Here is a 23,323-nt window from a genome sequence, read left to right as displayed (position 1 = left end):
CTTTGCCAGCCAGCTCATTATTGTGTTCCCTTCATTCCCAGTGTGGAAACTATTGTCCTTGGGGGAAGGCTACACACACTCCTGCCGATCCCGTGACAGCCTATGTCTGCTGCTGGCTGTGATCACACTTGCAAAACCAGCAGCTTGTCCTTGGTCTGCACAGCAGAGCACACTGCTGGACATTGTAATGTCACTGACCTAACAGCTCAAGTGTAATATAGAAACCAGGCTGCTACAGCACTTGCACTGAATAATGAGTGAGACTGACATGTATCCAATCTGTAACTCTCTGGCTTCACATTGTATAACTGTAAATGTCTGGTGATGTGTTTATGTGTATATATATATATATATATATATATATATATATATATATATATAATTTATTTATTTTTTTTATTTATTGAAAAAATTGAGAATCAAAGAAATGAAGTCAGTTTAATAACTTTCTGAAGTTCTTCTGGTAATGCTGGGTTTTGGATTACACCCATTGCTAGTTCCTTAGATAGATTGCTGAGTTGGAGATCACTTAACTTGGGAGTCACAATGGATTATTATCAGCAGGCCTGTGTAGTAACATGGGGTGCATAATTGGCTTCTCATCGATACCCAGCTGTTAGAGATCCCTGTGTGTAACTACAGGTCCCAGCATGCCTTGTCAGTCTGTGTCTGGCAGGAAATGCTGGGAGCTGTCACAGCCAGAGACCTGTGTGTGTGATCACATGGTGCTGGAGGTGACTGCGTGCTCAGGGCACTATGGGAACATGAAGCACACACAGCAGCTGACACACTTCCTGCTCCCAGAGCCTTAATCAAGGTCACCTTCATCCGACCGTACCATTTTTTTGTGGGGGTGTATGTATTCCCATGTTTGTAGCAGCAACGGGCACATACATCCATGTCCTAGGGCACGTTAAAGGCTGCTGATTATTTATGTAATAGATGTAATCCGAATAAGATATTTTAGCTTGCTTGGGTCACAAGCGTGAAGTCGGTTATGGGAGAAAAAAAGAGAGCACCCCTCTGTATTTCGGTGTAAATGGTTGCTCCCCAGAAACCCGGATGTTATTGGACGCCATGCTGGGACTGGCAGAGGGTGTTCAGTGGGAAAGCGAAACTGGACAGTGAGACTGGATGGCAGGCTAATTAACCCATCATCTGCCTTACTGATGGGACAATCCCAGAGCATGTATAATAAATCTAGTAGTAGTAATCTGCTGGTATGTGTTCCCACTGCCCGCCCCACATGATTATGCATTTAAAGCTAAGGCCTGTATTCAATTAGATGCGAAAAGTCGGAAACTTTTCGCCTAGTGTACTTTCTGCCGCATTAGCCTGTTTGAGATGCGAATTTGTGGCATGCGCATCCCCGTGATTCGCCCAATTCGTTATAAATTCAGAACAGGAGAAAATGCAAATAGGCGAATGCATAACAGGCGGAAAGTACTGAATAGATTGGGGGAAATCAGTCTGTACCCCAAAATAAGATACACTGACACTGGAAATCATTACAGATGTGTACTCTTAGCTCTAATAAATGTACTTTGGGCGGAATTCAATTGTTTACGCGGTCCGGATCTCCCGTCTAAAGTGACAGATCGTGGGCCGCTATTCAATTGCTGCCATTTTTCACGGTAATCGCGCCCAAAGTGGTCGGGTTTAGCCACGTAAAGCATCTACCCCCGACCAAAGTACTGGGTGCTACCGCGAAAAGTGATGTTAAATATCCACCTGCTGCATGCACCTGCAATCCTAAAAACACCTTGCCCATCCCTACAGCCCCCCAAAAAACCTATTTCGCTACTTTTCAACCTCGCCCCCCCACCCCACTTTTTTCATTTTTGCCCCCAAAATGACATGTCTTTTTTGGGGTGTTCTAAGGTTTTTCTTTTTTTTTTGGGCTGATTTGTCCTTTGGGGGATGTCCAAAGGGTTCTGAATCAATTCCTCACATTTGCACCCCAAAATAGAGATTTTGCACTTTTTTACGCCTGCCATTCTTTGGAGAAACTTTCGGCCTGTTTCAGTGCATTGAGTCTCTTGCAAAGTGATTGACAGGTAGTAATAGTGTTCACTCTGTCTGGCTCCGGGCCTAGAAAGGGCACTCTTGCGTGCGCCCGGAAAGGGGGCGTGGCCATGAGAAAAGGGGGCATGTCTTTAATACGCACCCTTTTTTTTAAAATCACTCCCAGTAGGGGCGTGCCCATACTGGGCTGCCTCCAAGCTCTCCACTCTGTGAATAGATACGCACAGGATCTATTCGCTGGTGGTGATCTCTGCACTGCTATTTTTCCCACCCGCAAGACCCTGCGGGTGGGTTCTATGTTGTTTTTGTGGGTGCTGGCAAAATGTCAGGGGACAGTCTACCCTTTTGAAATCGGGCAGGACGCGGCACCCCACTAAAACGGCCTAGCGGGAATGCTAAGTAAGCATTTAGAGGTGGTTAAGGAAGCATGTCTGACCGTTCAAACGCCATTTCACAGGCGTGCATAAATTAGCCATTGCAATCTACTTCGCAGCATGAGAGCTCCCTGCATGTCAGGAGAGACACAGTTTTTGAGACAGGTCAGACTTCACTCAGGGCACTTGGCTGCCAAACTGCATCGATGTTCCCGATGTTTACGCTGATGCACGTCGTCGGACAAGTATGAGAAGGCAGCAGTGGTTGTCCCTATGCTCAGGTAAGCTTTGGAATAGCATATTAGCAATTTAGTGTTCATTCTAGCACCCTGCACCTGTCACAACCCGTGCAGTTCTTCTTTTCTGTCTGGGGTGTCACTCTCTGCTCTGGGGCTTCTAGCACACTCAGAAGCCCCAGAGCAAAAAGAGACACCCCAGACAGGAAGGAGGACCTGCGCGAATTGTGACAGGTGCAGGGTGCTAGAATGAACACAAAGCATTGTCTTTCAGCAGCACAGAGAAATATGTTACAGTACGTTTATAGATAAAAACAGGCACAATTCTAAAGCTACAAAACTCTTTTCTGTGATTCTTCCTATTTAGCTAAACTGTAGCTAAATCATCTGGGTATATGGTTACTACATTTATTGTGATTTGTAAGTTACATGGTCTAGAAATGGTTTTTAATTTTTTTTTCCTTTTAAATGTTTTGTTGATAGCCTTCTTGAAAAAATAAAACACTATCTCAGATCTCTGTTATTCAACATATATATTCAGTGTAACTTAAACTGGGTACAGATTACCCTGACACACACACAGGTGATTCAGCCCATAGAGCCTGGTGGCTGGATCACTGCTGGTGTCATTCGGGCCTGTTGGTGTGGCCAAAAATGGCAGCTTGCACAGGCAACTCCTGATCACATTCTCAAAAATTCACTATTAAGATCTTATTGGTTTCTACTGGATTACACATTGGCATTGTTTTCAGGCCAGTTGTGTGCATTGTGCTATTGGATCAAACCTCAATTGACATCTACCACTGTATCATTTATTACAGGCAGGGGAGATTTGATGCGGGTCTCCCTTGCAAATGAGCGAAATCCCACACCTCCCAATTTAAAACAGAATTCACTTTGTATACGCGGGATCCCGGCCGATGATATACTGACACCGGAATCCAAAATGCTGATGCCACTATCCCGAATGAGCTCAGGATGGTGGCGGCGGCATCCCGACCACCGGAATCCCGAACGTTCAGACGCCGGGTAAGTATGACTGTCTCGGGGATAGGATTAGGCACCCCCAGGGGGAGATTAGGATTAGGCATCCTCTGGGGAGGGTTAAGCACCACTAAGGGAGGGTTAGTGGGGGAAGAGGTGGAGGGTTATGGTACTTACCGCCCCTGTCGGGATCTTCAGTCATCGGGATGCTGTTGTCGGGATTTGAATTGGCGGCTGTTGAGCCACCGGTATTTCATACAAAACCCGTATACTCTGTACAGTCATTGGGTGGTCAGGAAGAGGCTTTTGCTATGTACCCTCAATGGGTAGACTGAAGTCTGCGTTCACTAGGTACAGCAATTAGGTTGCCGGTAACTGTAAGTGATTATTCCCAACCACTTAAGTGGAGTCAAAGGGCCCCTCCTACACACTACACGATTTGGCCGATTCCGATGCATCAGAACGACAAATTGTTAAAATCGTGCAGTGCGTAGGCACTATATCGTGCAGTGCGCGCTCCCGTGCGGTCGTCAATTGCATCGTCTGATCTTTTGTACATGCAGTCCAACCAGACGATGTAGCTGACTACTCCATGCACTGGTATGTGGTGGGGGCCGACATATCAGATGGTCGGGCAATGGATCGTCGGCGGGATTCGTCTTGTCGCATCGCTGGGTACACATGTCGTCTAGTGTGTACCCAGCTTAAGTCTGTCATCGTGTCATTAACAAATGGATTTTGACTGTAGAGACATGCTTTGCATGGAATAGCCAATATGACCTAGGACTGGCAGGTGCTCTAATAGGTTGTTGACAATTAGCAACAAGTTTAATATTTCTTTGACAGCTAAGTAAATGTTCTCTTAACAGATCGCCACTCTTCAGATGCACCTCACAACCACAGCGAACACTTTGGGGGAAATAAAAAATTTTTGAGACGGCCGCTGGAAGTATTTAAATGTTGTGACGATTGGGTGTGAGTGCCGTACGTGCCCATAATTTTTGTGCGATAAGTACGGCTTATGGGTCCCCAAACTACATTTTCGGCAGTGCCCGCAATAGTTTAGTCAGGTTTAGCTGCTTTATGCGTCTAAACCTAGTGCATTTGGGCCCAACATATGCAAAATGTAATGGACAACCAAAGCAATTGAATATTGTCCCCCCGTTAATTTAGAAGGGATAGAGGGCACGAAAAGATCAGTTGAATTCCCCCATCCGCCTGTTACGTACTGTGCTAAATGACATTCATCATGGACGCTGAAATGACCAGTAGTTGCCAAACATACAGTGCATCCGGGAAGTATTCATTCAATACCCCATAATGACAACGTGTAGAAAGTTTTTTATTTTTTTTTGAGATTTTTGCAAATGTAATAAAAAAATAAAAGGAAACTACATGTACATAAGTATTCACAGCCTTTGCAATGAAGCTCAAAATTGAGCTCAGGTGCATCCTGTTTCCACTGATCATCCTTGAGATGTTCCTACAGCTTAATTGGAGTCCACCTGTGGTAAATTCAGTTGATTGGACATGATTTTGAAAGGCATACACCTGTCTATATAAGGTCCCACTATTGACAGTGCATGTCAAAGCACAAACCAAGCATGACGTCCAAGGAATTATCTGTAGACCTCTGAGACAGGATTGTCTCGAGGCACAAATCTGGGGAAGGGTGCAGAAAAATATCTGCTGCTTTGAAGGTCCCAATGAGCACAGTGGCCTCCATCATCCGTAAATGGAAGAAGTTCGGAACCACCAGGACTCTTCCTAGAGTTGGCCGGCCGTCTGAACTGAGCGATCGTGGGAGAAGGGCCCTAGTCAGGGAGGTGACCAAGAACTCGATGGTCACTCTCTGAGTTTACAGCATTCCTCTATGAAGAGAGGAGAACCTTCCAGAAGGACAACCATCTCTGCAGCAATCCACCAATCAGGCCTGTATGGTAGAGTGGCCAGACAGAAGCCACTCCTTAGTAAAAAGCACATGGCAGCTCGCCTGGAGTTTGCCAAAATGCACCTGAAGGACTCTTAGACCATGAGAAACAAAATTCTTTGGTCTGATGAGACAAAGATTGAACTCTTTTGGCGTGAATGCCAGGCGTTATGTTTGGAGGAAACCAGGCACCGCTCCTCACAAGGCCAATACCATCCCTACAGTGAAGCATGATGGTGGCAGCATCATGAAGTGGGGATGTTTTTCAGCGGCAGGAACTGGGAGACTAGTCAGGATAGAGGGAAAGATGAATGCAGCAATGTACAGAGACATCCTGATTGAAAACCTGCTCCAGAGCGCTCTTGACCTCAGACTGGGGTGACGGTTCATCTTTCAGCAGAACAACGACCCTAAGCACACAGCCAAAGATATCAAAGGAGTGGCTTCAGGACAACTCTGTGAATGTCCTTGAGTGGCCCAGCCATCTCTGGAGAGATCTGAAAATCCAACTTGATGGCGCTTGAGAGGTGCTGCAAAGAGGAATGGGCGAAACTGCCCAAAGATAGGTGTGCCAAGCTTGTGGCATCATATTTAAAAAGACTTGAGGCTGTAATTGCTACCAAAGGTGCATCAACAAAGTATTGAGCAAAGGCTGTGAATACTTATGTACATGTGATTTCTTCGTTTTTTTTAAATTAAATTTGCAAAAATCTCAAAACTTTTTACACGTTATCATTATGGGGTTTTGTGTGTAGAATTTTGAGGGCAAAAATGAATTTATTCCATTTTGGAATAAGGCTGTAACATAACAAAATGTGGAAAAAGTGAAGTGCTGTGAATACTTTCCGGATGCACTGTACAGTATTGTGTGTCTGTGGTTTCGGAGTCAGATTGTAAACTCTTCTGATACAGGCTAACTTCTAAAAATAAAATATATATTGTAAGGCACTTCATATAATGTTCTTGAGTGGCGACATGACAGGGGCATATTCATTTAGCCGCGATAAGCCGTTTTTTGCGAAAAAGTTTCGCAGATGACATCATTTCGCCAGGCGAAAACTTATCCCCGTATTCAATGCCAAAGACTTTTCGCCTACGCAGAAAGTCAATGCATTGGTATAGGCGAAAAAGATTCGCCTATGAAACCAGGCGGAAAAAGTGCAGAATTGCGGTTTTGGGATGCAAAGGTGGGGAAACCACCCTGCACCCTTGGGGCAGGCCACCAAAGGTTAACTGAGTCAAAAAGAAGAACACCCCAAGAAATTACTTTGAAAACTAGGGCTAAAGATGCATTTTTTTTCAAGTTTTTAAAACTTCACTTTTGCGATTTAAACCATGCTTGCACCCATTTTCATGTACCCCAAATTTGCAGGGACTAGTTATTTTCACCATAAAAAACTGCTAAATACTATTCTTCACCACTTGTGCAAATATGCTAATTAGCAGCTATTGGGAGCATTTAATTACCCCAAATAGCTTCAGCAGGGCTATTCAGGGGCATCTACATTGATCCCCAATGTTAGTGCATCTTTTGGGGGTGTCAGGCTGATTTCCCCAAATCTGACAGCACTTTTCTCCTGTCTGAGTTTTGCTGGGCCCCTTTTTTGCATCCTTTGGAATTGACTAGGGCAAATAGCTGGGCCGTGCACAAAAAGTTTTAGCCTCCAAAACCAAAAAGTCGGCGAAAAGTACGGCAGGCGAAACCTGTCTGTCTTTTCGCGTCTAATTGAATATGCCCCTTAGCCTACATTAATTGAAAGAACAAAAAGTTAACCCTGTATTCAAATCTTTAATGGCTGCACTATAATTGTACAATCAGTCGGCTGTTTAGGGAGGGCTTTATAGAGAGATGTCCCATTTACAGTCAAATTACATGGCGATAGATTAAAGTTAATAGGCAGGTTATTGGCAAATGATTAATTTAATATTCTCTACTATTGTATCAAAATATGAGTAATGAAATCACAAAAATCAGTGTGCAGTGCGCTAGGACACTGCACCTCCACCTATTAGGATGAATTACAATTAAATCGGCAATGCACAGGATGATCCAGCCACTCTGTGGAGGGAATTCAATTGTTTGCGCCGGTGGCCATCTATGATGGGCGCGTGACAGCAATTCAATTGTTTCTCCTTTCCGGGGCGAGAGGCGCCAGCATTTCTACTCGCACCCTCCTGCGGTGGCGAGCAGAAATGTGTGAAAAGTCTGTGGTGTGAGCGCCCTAACCACAACTTCAGATGGGTTTGGCAACTACACGCGGCTAAACCCTGTCTATTTGGGCAACAAAGGGCAATAATTAATGGGCGCCTAAAACAATTGAATTGCTCCCTGTATGTACTAAATGACAGGATGGATGTCCTGATTGGCTGCATGCAGGTAACCACCTAAGATTAGATCTGGTCACCTGGCTACATCCAGCAATAGTTAATCAGACAAGATTGTAAACTGTCCACATTAGCCAGTCGGTAGTGGTCATTTTCCCTTTGCATTTATTAACATGAGCTGGTGGGATTACCATTGATATCTGCAATCAGCTGTGATTCCACAGTGTGTGTGACCAGCTGGAGGGTCCAATAATTGATGACCTGTATCATACTGAAGACTACTTAAGTGCAGATATTAATGGTTATACGGGTTGAGCATTCCATATCCAAATATTCCGAAATACGGAATATTTTTAGCATGACTGAGATAGTGAAACCTTTGCTTTCTGATATTTCAATGTACAGAAACTTTGTTTAAGGCACAAATTTAATACAAATATAGTATAAAATAACCTTTAGTTTGTGTGTATAAGGTGTATATGAAACATTAAATGAATTTCATGTATGTATACAAACTTTTTTTTGATGCACAAAATTATTTAAAATATTGTATAAAATGACCTGCAGGCTGTGTGTATAAGGTACATATAAAACATAAATGCATTCTGTGTTTAGATTTGGGTCCAAATTACAAGATATCTCATTATGGTATACAAATATTCCAAAATACTTAATATTCCGATATCCATAATACCCCTGGTCCCAAGCATTTTGGATATGGGAGACTCAACCTGTATTGAAAACAGAAAATGCATCACTATGTTAATCCTTCGGTGTATTAGCCAGGTAATCCTCCTTCTGTACTGTATATTGTTTTCCATTTTTTATTTTAAGACTGTTAGATTTTATGTGCTGTGTGCCCTTCCCATGTTTCAGCTCGGCCTGTTCCGTTAACATCTGGAACACTTGGTAGCAGTTAGTCCAATTTTAGTCATGTTTTGTAGCTTCTGGAGAGACATCAGCCCTGCGAAGGCCTCTTGTCAGCTCACACACTTTTACTCTGAGGCTCCGTAACATCCACTTTGTTTTCAGAACTTGAGCCTTCAGTGATGCCAAGTCTGGCCAGCAGCCAGCAGAACTTTGTAGTCCACGCACCACGCTTTAGAAGTACAGTTGGGATCTACAGGCTGTTCAGTCACAGTCCTTTATTTATTTTCTCTCTTGTATATAAATAGTAATGCCACCACCGCACCAGAGGCAGGGTCAGGATTATTACTTGTTATATTTAGCTTGTCCTTGTAGTACGCATGTGGATGTTACATTTCGTCAGTGAAGATGGGCAACTGTATTTGCTGCACGCGTTGCCTCGAAGTCATCTTTCGTAAGATAGTCCCTGGGTTAGAAGGTGAAGGCCAATCACTGTTGCAAAATTCTTCTTCCCCGCAAAGCTTTATGCAGGACCTTGCCAGGAGAGATTACGGCAGTCGCCAGCATGGGAAATTGGCAGAGGATAAGTTTAGTAGCGATGTTTGTTGCCAAGACACATTTGAAGAGCAGAATGACTTTGGTTATGCCCATGACTCTGAGGAAGATGAGGGAATATGCGAGTGTGAAGACATTTTGGCTCCCCGTGCCTTTTGCAGTGACCTTCCAGCTGGCATAACGGATGTGCCAGACCACTCTCCCTCCCTGCTGACATATGCTCCTCCAGAACTAAACTTTACTGCACAGCAGCTACAGGGACCTGAAGGAACTTCTGACCCGATGGTGGATTTTGCAAAGGCAGATAGAGGGACAGTGCAACAGCAAAGAATTATAATATGTCATGATTTGTGCACCTCTTCTAAGACTTCAGATAATAGTAAAGACCTGCGTCTTGCCAATCCATGCCATGGAATGAGATTGGAGCAGAAGGCCATGGGTAGCATGGTAGATGAACAGAGAAATCCCAGGTCTCATGCAGTACTGGCCACAAATGAAGCAAACTCCCATGAAAGATTGTGTTATATTAAGAGGGAGTTGAGATCAGGTAAGATGAGATTGCTATGCCCCATTTATCAACCTAGAGGCAATTATTGTTTTATCCATTTGGTTTTACCTAAGATCCTAGTGATGAATAGCAATAATTGGTTAAAGGTCATGTTTGTGCGGAAGCCTAGAATGATGTAATCGTTACTGGCTGAAGCCATTTTCTGCTTTACTGGCCAAAACATTGTACACAACAAGGAACAATATGGGGAATATTTTGCATTACTTAGGATGAAGTTCTTATTTAGGTAGCATATTGTTATATAGCTTTATTTTATATTGGGAAGAGCAGAAAAGTGTGTAGTTGCAATTATCCATGATTTCAACAAAACAGCAAGATAGTGTCACTAGTGCAGTCTGTATGGAGAGGTCTACAAGATGTCCATCTTCATCTCACAGAATATCTTCACCACTGCTTCATTCCAAGATATGAAACCATATAATGGATAGAACTCACCACAGGCACTCAAATACCATTCACTGAAAGGTTTCTTTAACACCTCCTTTTTCTTTAGACAAGTCACACTCCTTAAGGGTCTATGGACAGACACTCACCATTAATCCGCCTTGGTTCATGCATATAAAGGTTTCTTGTTACGACTCCCCTTCTATATCCAACTGATGCCGAAAAAATGTCTATTTTATTAAAACAATTCTTTATTCCAAATCGGAACCATAAAAGGCAAAAATAATCACATCACATCATATAAAAAAATAATTATAAAAACATGAAGCAGTATTGGGACTGGAGGTGGCAATAGGATATTCACAATATGGTTTAGAAACACATCTCTGATAACCCGGGAATATTCAGAGATGTGATTATTTTTGCCTTTTATGGTTCCGATCCATTATATGGTTTCATATCTTGGAATGAAGCAGTGGTGAAGATATTCTGTGAGATGAAGATGGACATCTTGTAGACCTCTCCATACAGACTGCGCTAGTGACACTATCTTGCTGTTTTGTTGAAGTTGTGTATTATCCATGATGACTTCTAACTTCAAGCATTTATAGGTATCATTTCAATTAGACTTGACAGGGGCAATTTGCTGTTGTAACAGAGTGGAAATGTTGCCAACAGCTCAGCAACATGCCTCTATGCGGCCCGTACTCGTGGATTTTTATACTCTGCCCTAGGGTACCGCCGGACTCTTCGAGTCCAGGGGTACCGTAAACTCGGCATGCAGCCTCACTTGCTTGTGCCTAATTGAATTGACCCCATAATGCTGAATAATAATTATTTATTATTAGTTATTGGTTTGATCCACTCATGTGAGCCAAAATAACTTTGGTGTATGCATATCGTGTATTTATTAAAGGGACATGCATTAACATGACCTTAAATGTATGTAAAAGCCAGCTGCGTTTCTACAAATGTAGTGACAGTGTAGGGTATTATATTTAGTACGATAATCCCTGGGAGCAGCAGAACCGCTCTAGCTATAATATTATCCTCCCTTCACAGGTAGTGCCACCTGCATTGTTACCTGTATAGTAGAGATCACCCCTTCCCTGAGCCCGAGCAGGCAGGAAGACCAGGCACAGTGCTGCTTGCCAGGTATATGTAGAGTGGATATGGACCTGTTTGTGGCTGTTCCCACAGCTATTAAGGGTGTTGTGCTATAGAGAGGAGGATAGGTCTAGTGTGGCACTAGGTAGGGGAGAGATGTGTGAACACCAACATCTCTTATACACTCTAAACAAGAATATAATTTAGTTTAGTGAAGCATAGGCTGTGATATATATATTACTGGCCAACAATAGGCTTTCTTGAGTAAACTAAGAGGCTACTATTGTTTTATTATTTTGGGTACTTTTGTATTTTTTATGGAATTATTTACATATATTATTATTTATTTCTTCCTGTAAGGCAATACTAGTTTATAGAGAAATGTAAAAACGTAGACAATTGATACACTTCTACTGTACAAAGTTTGTATAAATACAGTAAATTGTGTTGTGCTTAGTTTTTATTTTAATCACAACAACGTTTCATCGTCTGACTTCATCAGGAGGCGACTGTACTGTGTATGTTTACAATGATTTGCCCCCGGTCCTTGTATATGTAATCTATATATTTAGTCTTAGATCACAGAGATTTCTTACATTTCCCCCAGAGCAGGTAAGTCTTCATAGCCAGTGTGCAAATAAATGGTGACTGACCTCTACTCTCTGACTTTGATGACTGGGCACTTACTATCGTGCCTAAGTAGGCAAAAAGAATATATATGTGAGAGAACAGAATTAGGTTACAACAAAGTGAATGTAGACATCTTGTGGACTGAACCAATATTCACTGTAGTGACAGAACTGTGGCATGAGGCACAAAGTGAATGGATAGGTTACACTCTTATCCAGGGATGGGGAACCTCAGGCCCAGGGGCCGTATAAGGCCCGCGGAGTCATTTTATCTGGCCCTCAGAGCTTTTCGCTGCTAACCTCATCTGGCTAGCAGTGTGCCTAGACTGGCATCCTGCAGCCAGAATCTACGCAGCAGTGCCGCCTGGAGCGTCCTTAGGACGCATCAGTCGGTCACACCACTGCCCTTACAGCTCCCCGCAGCATCCTCAGGATGCTCCAGGCATTGCTATAATCACCGGCAATTGTGGCCCCGCCCAGTGTGACATCACATGGAGGGAGCGTGGCCTGCAAATAATGTTATATATATCAAATTGGCCCTTGGCAGTAAAAAAGGTTCCCCACCCCTGCTCTAATCAATTTAGGTCTAGGTATGCAACATTTTTATAACTGTTATAGAACTATTACCGTGTTTGCCAGCAGAATAAGGCCTAATGTGGCTGATGCAGTTAAAGGTACCCTGTTTGCAGATCGTATTGTGTGTGTGTGTGTGTGTGTGTGTGTGTGTGTTTGCTTGCTCTCTGCATGTTCCGAAAAAGGGAAGAGAAGGCTGCAGGTAGCCATGTTGACCCCTAACTTAGAACACTTATCGGTGTCCATTCAATTAGATGTGAGGGAGGCGAATTGCCATTGTAACAGTGTGGAAATACTGCCAACGGACCAGCAACTTGCCCCACTCTCGGCCTGATTATCGTCCGGACTCGTGGATTTTTATACGCAGCCGTGTGCGTTTACAAGGCTAAGCCCTGAATTTGATCACAACAGCGCGATAAGTAATGGGCACCCTCGCGCCTGCTGGAGTAACATCGCAAAGTGCGCCCTACTTACTCCAACCCTGCTCCAAGCTTAATGTGTTCACAGTCATACCCCTAGCCATACCACGCAGGAAGATGAATTGACCATTGTCCTCGTTGTAGTCATAGCCTCTGTACTCTTTTGATTGCGAATATACAAGCACGGTGTGGAATCTCATGGTTTAAGCTGATCTCAAGGGTTGTGTGAGCAGAACTCTGTACCTCTGTGAAACTTTTTCTATATATTTTTGGCACAAATTGCTCCTTTCTCCTTCAGTACATGATAAGTTGCCACCACGGTGTCTAGGCGACAGCTTCGCTGGAGCATTTGCTAGCATTTTGTTGCTAATAGAGAAGTTTGTTTAGTTAACCTTTCAATGACTTCAGAGGAGGAATGAACTTTATTAGAGTATGGCAACGTTACTTGGGCAACCTGTAAATGATTTCCTGAGTAATTACTTAAATTCTAAAAGAAAATATTTCATAATTTTTCTTTCCAGATCCCTTTATTCATCCTTGCAGCAAGAAAATAATATCCTTTGTTTGGATCATATGACGTTTGCGAGTCTGAGTTTGTTGAAGCATGATATGCATTCTCTGTAATCAGCAGGAAAACTCTAAACTGGTCCCATAAACAAGGGAAAACCTATAGACTCACAAAAAACCTACAGAGCCTGTTCTTCCCTTTGCCTGGGGTTGCAGCCACACCCATAGTGGGGATTTTGTGAAAACTTTCTGCCAGTATACGAGGTAATCGGCCTCTCCTTTTTATTTAACACGGACGTTTTACATTTATTTTTATGATGTGCTGCTCACGTCTTCTTTAGTCATGGAGGTCACAGATTCTGCAGGTAATATTATTTTGCATTGCTTTGGTTTGTTCTCTGTGTACGGTCTATTTGGTATTTATGAACACAGAACAAGATGCAGAGCAGCAGAATCTCAGAATCCGTGGCACTCGCATAGAAGGTGCTACATGCATGCAGGTCAGACACATTTCACTCCAGCTCTGCGGTTTATATCTTTTAGCCATTGCCCCTGGGATCCTCCTGAAATTTCTTATGGTTTTCTCAAAATACATAGTTGTATGGTACTTTATTTTTTTTTATTTGCTTGAATAATGTAGAAGGCACAGTAAGGGCCACATGTGATGAATGGCTTTAGAGTTGTACTGGTGTGGAATAGGAATTGTAATATAGAAATTATTATTTAATGCCTGAAATATGCAGAGGAGGAGTTCTGTTCTATTCCAGCCCATTCAACCGAAAAGGTCATCTATAGAATATCTGGTGTTCGCTGTACTTTTAGGCACTGTGTGTAAGGAATGATGCTGTGAATTTTATCCACAGATTGTTCTATTTCAAGGCTTTTTAATATTTTCTGCCTATCCCAAATCTGGCACAGTCTAAAAGTGCCTAGGAATATAGCTGAGGTTCATGCTTTTTGTGTTTTTTTTTATTTTTTTTATTTTTTGCAGTGGAATCTAAAAATATTAATTGCCTACGACAGTGGCAAACACAGGATTTCTAGAGTGGGATTTCCAAATGCTTGATTTTAGAGTGAGTGTGGCCAGTCCATCAAGAGGACATAATTAGCACTTATTCAGCTTTAATATGCATCATACAAAAGTGTATTGTGTGTCATAATTCCAGCATATACAGGTCCAGTGATCACAGTAAGCCATTAAATGTGGCAGTAGGGCCATCCTGCTTGAGTGGAATGTTTTTATTTCAGATGTGGGTACTATTCCAGAGCATTGGAGCAAGTCCTGGAGTCTGGGGAAACAGCAGAAGAACCTAGCACTGCCCTGGTCATATATGTAGATATTGGTCTCCTTATGCACTGGATAGTGTATTATTATACAATATTAATAATGAAGCCTATTGATGGTCAATAGCAGTGCACCCCTAACAGTGCATGTTTTCCAGATCTAGTTGGTGCACAGGTGTATTTATTACTGGCTGACGCATGTTAAAAGATCCACAGGTGGTGTAATTATTTAATTTGTGATACTGATAAGAACATGCAGCATTAGTAACATTCTATTATATTACTATTTCTATTGTGGTTATGGTGTGGGCTGGGGAGGGGGGTTTCCAGGCAACTGGAAACTCCCCCCTGCATTTTCCTATGCACGTTGTCCACTAGGCTTACATGTGTGACCTTACCACTGTTGTGTGTACATTTAGGAGGCGTAATATACTGTAGGTCTATTCTAGAGTATATCTAGGATGTTTACTACACAGGGGAATACAGAGTATTTCCTGTTAATGCTTTATTTATATAAACCAAAGTAACATGTTCTTATAGCAATATACCTCACACTTGTGGCTTAACAAAAACAAATATCTCTAGCAGCCAACCAGCACTCACACGTGGAGAATGCCAATCTCCACACACAAAAGAATTGGATACAAAGACAACAGTGCAGTAAGCTGTGGCACTCAGAAATAATAATCGTTCATAATTCAATTAATAGCATAAAATTTATTAAAACATTTTCTCACGTCAAATACCTCCCTGGAGTACATATAAATAACAATGTGTGCAACATTAACAATACAGGTGGCCACACATCTAAAGATTATCTGTCCAACCAGCCAACTAGTTGATTGGTTGGAATGAAAATCTGGTAAGGTATGAAAGCAAATGACAATCAGCAATTTGCTCCCAACGCTGGAAAATGGACCAAAACTCTTGTTTGAACAAATTGTTTAGATCAAATATTTAACAAACTTGTCTGATGACCATTTTCATCTGTTTTCTGGCATTTAGTAGCAAATTGCTGATCATCAGTTACTCCCATACATTACCAGATTTTCATTCCAACCAATCAACAAGTTGGCTGGTTGGATGTAAGTTGGTCTAGTGTGTGGCCAGCTTAAGACATCAATGTAGAGAATAAATGTGCATATCTCTTTCACACAGTTGCAAGCAGCTACACTAATTTAATGATATTTTTTATACAATGCAGCATGAAGCACACGAGTAACAGTGTTTCTAATATCAATCCAGGAGCACAAATTAAAGTCAGCCTTTTCTTATAGTAGGGCCCATACACCTACACGATCAGCTTCCGATCCGTTTTACATCCGATTACCCTGCAGTTCCGTTGGCACGTTTGTTTTTTCTTAGCACAGGATCTGTCGTATGATCGATCCTGTGCCTCACGCGCTCATTAGGGAATAGGGACAAACAGTCATTGAAATGACTGTATTGCCACGCGATGAATTGCATGAAAAAAAAATGCCACGTTCTGAACACGATACGATGGAACACATGTGCTGCACATATTATCATTAGATACGATTGAAGGACCCACGGGAGTGCACATCGGATGTAAAAATGCACGATTTCAACAAGACTGAACGTACGTCGAAAATCGCGTGATCGTCTAGAAATTGCGTAGGTGTATGGGACCTTTAGTTTTCCGTAACAAATGCTGAGCACAATTTAAAGGGCATAAAATAGCATGTGCTAGAAGATTCCAATAGATCTCTAATCTTCCGTCTGGTAAGTTAGAAGTGTGGGGTTAATACTTTCACAAATGTAGGTAAAGTCTTGATATCCAATGTCCTCACTTTATACTCACTGTCCTTGAGTACCAAGCAAACAGCGTCACAGCTGGCAGCTCACGCCGCTGCACAGCAAAGAATTAGCTGATCGTAGGTGGCAGGCAAGCCAGGGAGTCGCTGCACTCCAGCGATCATCTACTGCGAAGGTGAACTACAGACGGCCCATCCAGAGTAACAGTTGGTCAACGGTGTTGAACAATTCCACAGCATATAGGTTGATCTGGACACAGTGGGATGGAGTAAGGCACAATGCAATGGATACAGCACGCTGTGTGCTCGGCACTCAAGGACTGTGAGTATAAAGTGAGGACATTGGATATCATGACTTTACCTACATTTGTGAAAGTATTATCCCCACACTTCTAACTTACCGGACGGAAGATTAGAGATCTATTGGAGTCTTCTAGCACATGCAATTTTATGAGCTTTAAATTGTGCTCAGCATTTGTTACGGAAGACTAAAGGTGCCCACACACATAGCGACATTTTACACGATTTGATTTTGATTTCAACGAATCGTAACAACGAATCGGGTAAAAAAAGTACAAATCGTGAGTTTATACTCACGAGCACGATGCCGATGCACGTCCCCGCTCGTCGTACATCGCATCTTCTGATCTGCCGTGCTGTAGGGCAGATTAGCCAATCTGGGATACAATGCATTGGCTGCAAGATAGATCTTTAGTCAGATTGGACATTTTTAACTCCAAATCGTGATCACGACGGCAAGGGAGCTCCCGTGAAAGTTCATGAGGAAATTGGCCATAAAATCGTATCGTGAGGACATCGGTATGTGTGTGGGCACCTTAAGAAGAGGCTGACTTTTATTTGTGCTCCTGGATTGATATTAGAAACACTGTTACTCGTGTGCTTCATGCTGCATTGTACAAAAAATATCATTATATTTAACAACAATTAGTGTAGCTGCTTGCAACTGTGTGAAGAAGATATGCACATTTATTCTCTACATTGATGTCTTATTATTAATGTTGCACACATTGTTATTTATATGTACCCCCGAGAGGTATTAAACTTGTGATAACATGTTTTATAAAATTTATGCAATTAATTGAATTATGAACGATTGTTATTTCTGAGCGTCACCGCTTACTGCATGGTTGTCTGTGTGACATGTTCTTATGTTACTTTTAAAATGATATCTCCAATTATATCTGCTTCTTAGTTGAAAAAGTGTTTTTTATATTTTTTTTTTTCCTCTTTTTTTGTAGTATAACAAAGTATTTCTTGAAAACAAGTGTGTGTAAAATAATCTTATTACTATAAAGTTTGTTCCAAGGTGTGTGTTAGCAGAAGGGGGCAATTCAATTCAACGGGATGTGGATAGTGCCGGGAAGGAGTTCCCGGAGCAATTTATTTGTCCCCATCACATCCTGCAGTTAGTCGGGAGATGCCTGTTACCGCGCCTGTTTAGATGCGCTAACCTGCATTCTCCGACTTAAGTGCCGATCTCGATGCTGTTAGCGCTGCGCTAAGCCGGACGGTCGACACTTAAGTTGGATTTCTGCTCGCACCTCAGGAGGGTGCAAGCAGAAATCCTGTAGTCAGACTTAACAGTGTGGTCATTTGAATAGCTCCGCGGCCACCTCCTCCTGGCACTATTCATATCATGTTGAATTGAATCGTCCCAAAGAAGGCAAATCACTTCTCGTCAATGGGAAGTTATGCACATCGCCAAGAGTTAGTATTCCGCAACATTGAAATTATTCCTGCACGCCTCTGTGAAGTGTCAGGAGAAATGTGCGTTGGTGATGGTGGCAAGGTATGGGGAGTTTGACTGGTCATACTGCACTTTGGGCATCGCTTCTATTTGAATTGTCCCCAACAAATGTTTAACTTCTATATTCTTACCGTTCAATGTAGGCGACCACTGTTCATGCATGCATCAGTGATGAATGGATGTTTTTATACTAGCCTGCATCAGTTTGACGTTTTGCCATTTTTGTGAGTTACATTGTATAGGTGGCACTTGTAGTACCTGGTTTGTGTCTCATCCCCAAGACAGCATTGCATGCAATCTGTATCCTAATGCTTCTAATGGGAATTGGCTTAGCAGATGTATTCCTGTCCCCCTCCCCAAGACATTATACAGTAGTCAGATAACGATGTACACCATGTGTCACAGTCTTCATCCCGCCCACATGAACATTCATGGCTGATACTGGATACGTCCGCTAAATCTCAGCTAATTGCATTATTCATGTCCTATTCACCCAGTAGAGTTTCAAAATGCGCTGAAGCAGCAAGATATTAAGATGCTTTGTTTGGTTTGCAGTCAGTTTATTAGTCTCATCCTAATAGAGCAATTTATCGGTTTAAGGCAGTGAGCTTAGTTAGGACTGACTATTTTTTCTCCTCCGTTTACTGAGCCAGGCCTCTAAGTGCTTGTATATCTGCTGTCAGAAGATGTTTTATTGCTAGAACTTAGATGCTACTACTCACATTACAAAACACTGTTAAATACAGTACTACTGCCCTGTGGTACCACATACTACAACCAAAACCATGATTTAAAAGAGAAAGAGTAAGTGTCCTGCACTCATCATGTCTTAATGGATAATCAAGGCTTTTCGTTAGGGAAAAATATATTAATTTACCTAATGAACGCCAGCTCTGATACTCATTTTAGCCGGAGTATGTTGACATTTCAGTTAAGCAAATTGTTAAAGGAGCACCAAAAGCTACAAGCTGCATTATATGTTGATTAATTATACGAGACTCTAAAATGTTGGAAACATTACAGCGTTCATTCACTTGTGTTTTTTGGACCAGTTTTTATGGATGTTCCCTCGTTTATATGTAGAGATGCTTTTGTATTTCTGAGTGTCAACAGACTACTGTTTGATAACATCCAGGAGTCTCCATCAGGCAATGCTCCATTATTCAGCCAGTCAGTCCCGATCACTGAAGTAAATAAGGAGCCTTTTCTCTTTCACATCAGAACATTCCAGCGGCATGACCTTGATGAATGGAGATAGGGCCCATGAGCATCAGACAGAGGTGGAGCCAAAGCAGAACGGACATGATGTTGGAGAGCAGGCAGAGGACGGAAGTGAACAGGAGGTCATTGTTATCCAGGATACTGGTTTCACAGTCAAAATACAAGCCCCTGGGATAGAGACATTTTCTATTCAGGTAATGCGTCAATTATGCATATTTTCTTTTCAAAGCTGCACTTATTTTGGCTCCATTTCCTCCAGTCCAAGAAAGAGGATATGTATTTGGGTATAACGCAATATTCTATATCTGTCTGTCTCCTCAGGTGTCCCCCCAGGAGATGGTTCAGGAGATCCATCAGGTTCTCATGGACAGGGAAGACACCTGTCATAGGACGTGTTTTTCACTCCAGCTGGATGGAAATGTGCTTGACAACTTTGCTGAGCTTAAAACCATAGAAGGCTTTGAGGAGGGCTCTGTCCTAAAGGTTGTTGAAGGTGGGTGATATGTTATGATTTAACACACACATTGCTTTGATATACATATGTAGGTATCATTTTCATAAATACTGCAGTCTGATGTCCTGTCAAACCATTTTTGCTTACTCTTTACTGGGAGGTAGTCTGCATCCCGACAAGCGGGATGCTGACGGTCAAAATGATGGCCCCAGAATCCCGACGGAGAACCCGGCTCCAGTATCCCGACCGCCGGCATCCCGAAGGTAAGTATTTGGGGTTAGGGGGAGGGTTAGGTTTAGGGTTAGAGTTAGGCACTTGGGGGAGGTTTAGGGTTAGGCACTAAGGGTGGAGGGTTAGGTTTAGGGTGCGGGGAGGGGGAGGTTAGGTTTAGGCACTAGGGGGGAGGTTAGGGTCAGGCATCGGGGGAGGTAGGGATAAGGGTTAGGGTACTTATCTGATGGAGTCGGGATTCTGACTTTCGGGATGCTGCTGTCGGTACCATTGCTGCTTGCAACCTATTTGCTTTTTGGGATCTGATGAAACCGGATGTACCTGGGGGCAACGCAGAAGATGACCGGTCACCAATGTAACTCATTTGTGTGCCAGGCATTGTGTGGTGCCTGTTGACAACTTGTATAACATTGGTGATTCACTGTACATTGTACTCCTTTGGTTGCAACTCTTACTCAATGGGAATCTGTATTACATGTTTATAGGATTTCTTACTGTCATTTTGGAACTGCAGAGTAATAGATGTTTGCAGTGTTCTCCCCAGTATTTTGCGGGTGCACCACTCGGCACTTTGGGAGCCTACAAGTGGGGACAGTAACTGGGAGCTGTATAAAAAGGACCAGATCCTACAGACTTTGCAGTTTTTTCATAATCAGACAACTGGGCCTCTAATAAGAAGAGGAGAATTAATATATAAAATGTTATTTCAATTTTAAAACATTATAAGGTTAGGGTTTAAAACATTTCATTATTGCGAAGGCCCCCACCTGGCTGCTTCTTGATGCCACCCAGCTGGAAACATTTTCTGGGGAGAACACTGTGTTTGTATTCTGTAAGAAACTGCTCCTCATATTTTGTGGGTGTCTGTAATACATTCATGTCATGTGCTGGTTACATCTCCACATATAGAACCATACACTGTGCGTGAGGCCAGAATCCATGTACGCCACATAAGAGACCTTTTGAAGAGCCTGGACCCGTCTGATGCATTCAATGGAGTGGACTGCAACTCCCTGTCATTCTTAAGTATCTTCACAGACGGTGACCTTGGAGGTGTGTGAGTTGGGCAACCTGGGTACATTTAAATGTAGAATTGAGGGATTTCCAACCTCTCGAGATTTTTCATTATACATTAAACTTGTTTTCTGAAATCCCTGTCGGCTAAGAGCAAAATTTAAGTTTTTTTTTTGTTTGTTTTTTTTTCCAAAGAACTATAACATAAGCCAAGTATTTCTGTGTTTATCTGGAAACTGAACACTGTGGGGCTAATGCAGATGTGCATGTCAGTCTGTTTGCGTAGCGTATTTTGTGTGGGTTCACACTGCGCATGCTCAGAAAATGAGCGCAGGCAATTGCAGCTGCGCAGCCTCAGAAGTAATATAAGCGCATAGACCTTTACTGAAGAAGTGGAACTTGGATGAGAATGGGCGTACTCAAGTAGGCAAAGTATAGTAAGTGGGCGTGTTCATGCAAATGCATCCCAACACGTAAGCAAATCAGGCGGCGTGTCTCTTGTATCTAGTACACAATAATCTAGTACACGATGTGTAAGTGCACGATGAGGATGATTAATGGTAAGCCAAGCACATTTGTTGCTCAAGATACAGTTCCCTATTTTTCTGTGCACGTTTCTTTTGAGTAATTTACACTTGGTTTGCTTACAACTCTACCTAAGTCCATGTGCTGTCTTTTATATCTCATACTGTATAAACCTGGAGTTTACACACCGCGAATAAGCAGATCCTCGCTCACACTCACATGTTTAGTCTTGTGCATTGCTACTGATTCCAATATCCTGATATGTCGCCTTTTAATGTCTAACATGTCAGAGGCTTTCCCATTCCATTTATTCACATTATAGATAGGAGTAATGTGACCTGCTCCTCTAAAAGATGAAAAATATATACGGCCTATTTATGTTGCAGATAATGGAAAGAAGAAAAAAAAGGGGGCTGAGCTGGAACAGATAGACTGCACCCCTCCCGAAAACATTTTGCCAGGCAGTAAAGAGAGACCCATCTGCCCTCTTCAGCCACAGAACAAGGACTGGAAGGTAAAATGATAACATTGTTGAGAATAAATTAGCAATATTGTAAAATATAGTTCATTGTACATTCAAAGGAGTCACTAGTAATCGCACTGAACAAGTGACTTTGTTCTTGGTTCCATAGATAGAACGTGCCCGTGAGCTACTCAATTGCTTCCCGTGACTAACTCCAATCCTGCACTTAGCGTACGTTTCTGCTCACACCCACATGCAGTGTGAGCAGCAGTCTGCGTTAAGTTGGCCTCTGGGGCAAGTGTGCTCGGCACTTAGCCTGGAAGCTGCTGCTTAATGCAGCTAATCCTGGGCATTATCGTGGGAAATAGTGCTCGTTGTGGACGGTAATTGAATATCTCCCAGGCCCGGGAGCTAAATTCCTATGTAAGAATTGTTTCTCTACCACAGACACACAATCGAAGGTGCTTTTTTATCAGCAGTACCCAGTACCAGTATGGTCAGGATGCATTGTATTGCAGATCATTAATTGCTCACCTCTATACAGAACAGGTCAGTAAATACTATGTTTGTTTATTTTTTGTTTAACAGCCTTTGCAATGCTTGAAAGTGTTCACTATGAGTGGCTGGAACCCCCCTCCCGGGAACAGGAAAATGCACGGAGACCTGATGTATTTGTATGTGATAACTATGGAGGACCGCCATGTCAGCATCACAGCGTCTACCCGGGGATTCTACCTCAACCAGTGAGTATTGCTTTATAATAAGACCTAGGGGTAAATTTACTAAAGTGAGAGTTTTTAGAAGTGATGTTGCCCATAGCAACCAATCAGATTCTACTTAACATTTAACTAGCACCTTTTAGAAGATAATAGCTAGAATCTGATTGGTTGCTATAGGCAATATCACTTCTAAAACTCTCACTTTAGTAATTTTATCCCCTATAGTCCAAACATGAAGCTGAACCAGTCGTCCATTTGCACCAGTCCGACATATGCTTTGACAAGTTTGATGGTAACTCATCTGTGGAGAGTACGAACGCAACTCAATAGCCATGAACCCTTCTCCCGTATAGTAGAAGGGTAAAGGTGCGGTGGCCAGGACCGCA

General features: G+C 42.5%; 1 protein-coding gene across 2 annotated transcripts in view; it reads left to right on the top strand.

Moving 5' to 3' along the window:
* Window positions 1-23,323, top strand: part of CLUH (CLUH binding protein of NUMT mRNA) — a 59,475-nt gene that overhangs the window by 1,338 nt on the left and 34,814 nt on the right. Inside the window, exons 1-6 of one of the 2 annotated variants that reach the window (XM_088449470.1) lie at window positions 9,150-9,843; window positions 19,532-19,725; window positions 19,853-20,024; window positions 21,126-21,269; window positions 22,142-22,269; window positions 22,807-22,961. In XM_088449470.1, the coding sequence (XP_088305596.1) occupies window positions 9,150-9,843; window positions 19,532-19,725; window positions 19,853-20,024; window positions 21,126-21,269; window positions 22,142-22,269; window positions 22,807-22,961 (1,487 nt within the window). Of the gene's footprint in view, window positions 1-9,149; window positions 9,844-19,531; window positions 19,726-19,852; window positions 20,025-21,125; window positions 21,270-22,141; window positions 22,270-22,806; window positions 22,962-23,323 lie in introns of those variants that run through there. The other variant, XM_088449469.1, reaches the window with a different exon arrangement.

Source organism: Taudactylus pleione, unplaced genomic scaffold, assembly GCF_031769625.1.
Source record: "Taudactylus pleione unplaced genomic scaffold, aTauple2 ptg000485l, whole genome shotgun sequence".
NCBI classification, from domain to species: Eukaryota; Metazoa; Chordata; class Amphibia; order Anura; family Myobatrachidae; genus Taudactylus; species Taudactylus pleione.
This window is presented reverse-complemented; position numbering and strand designations above follow the sequence as displayed.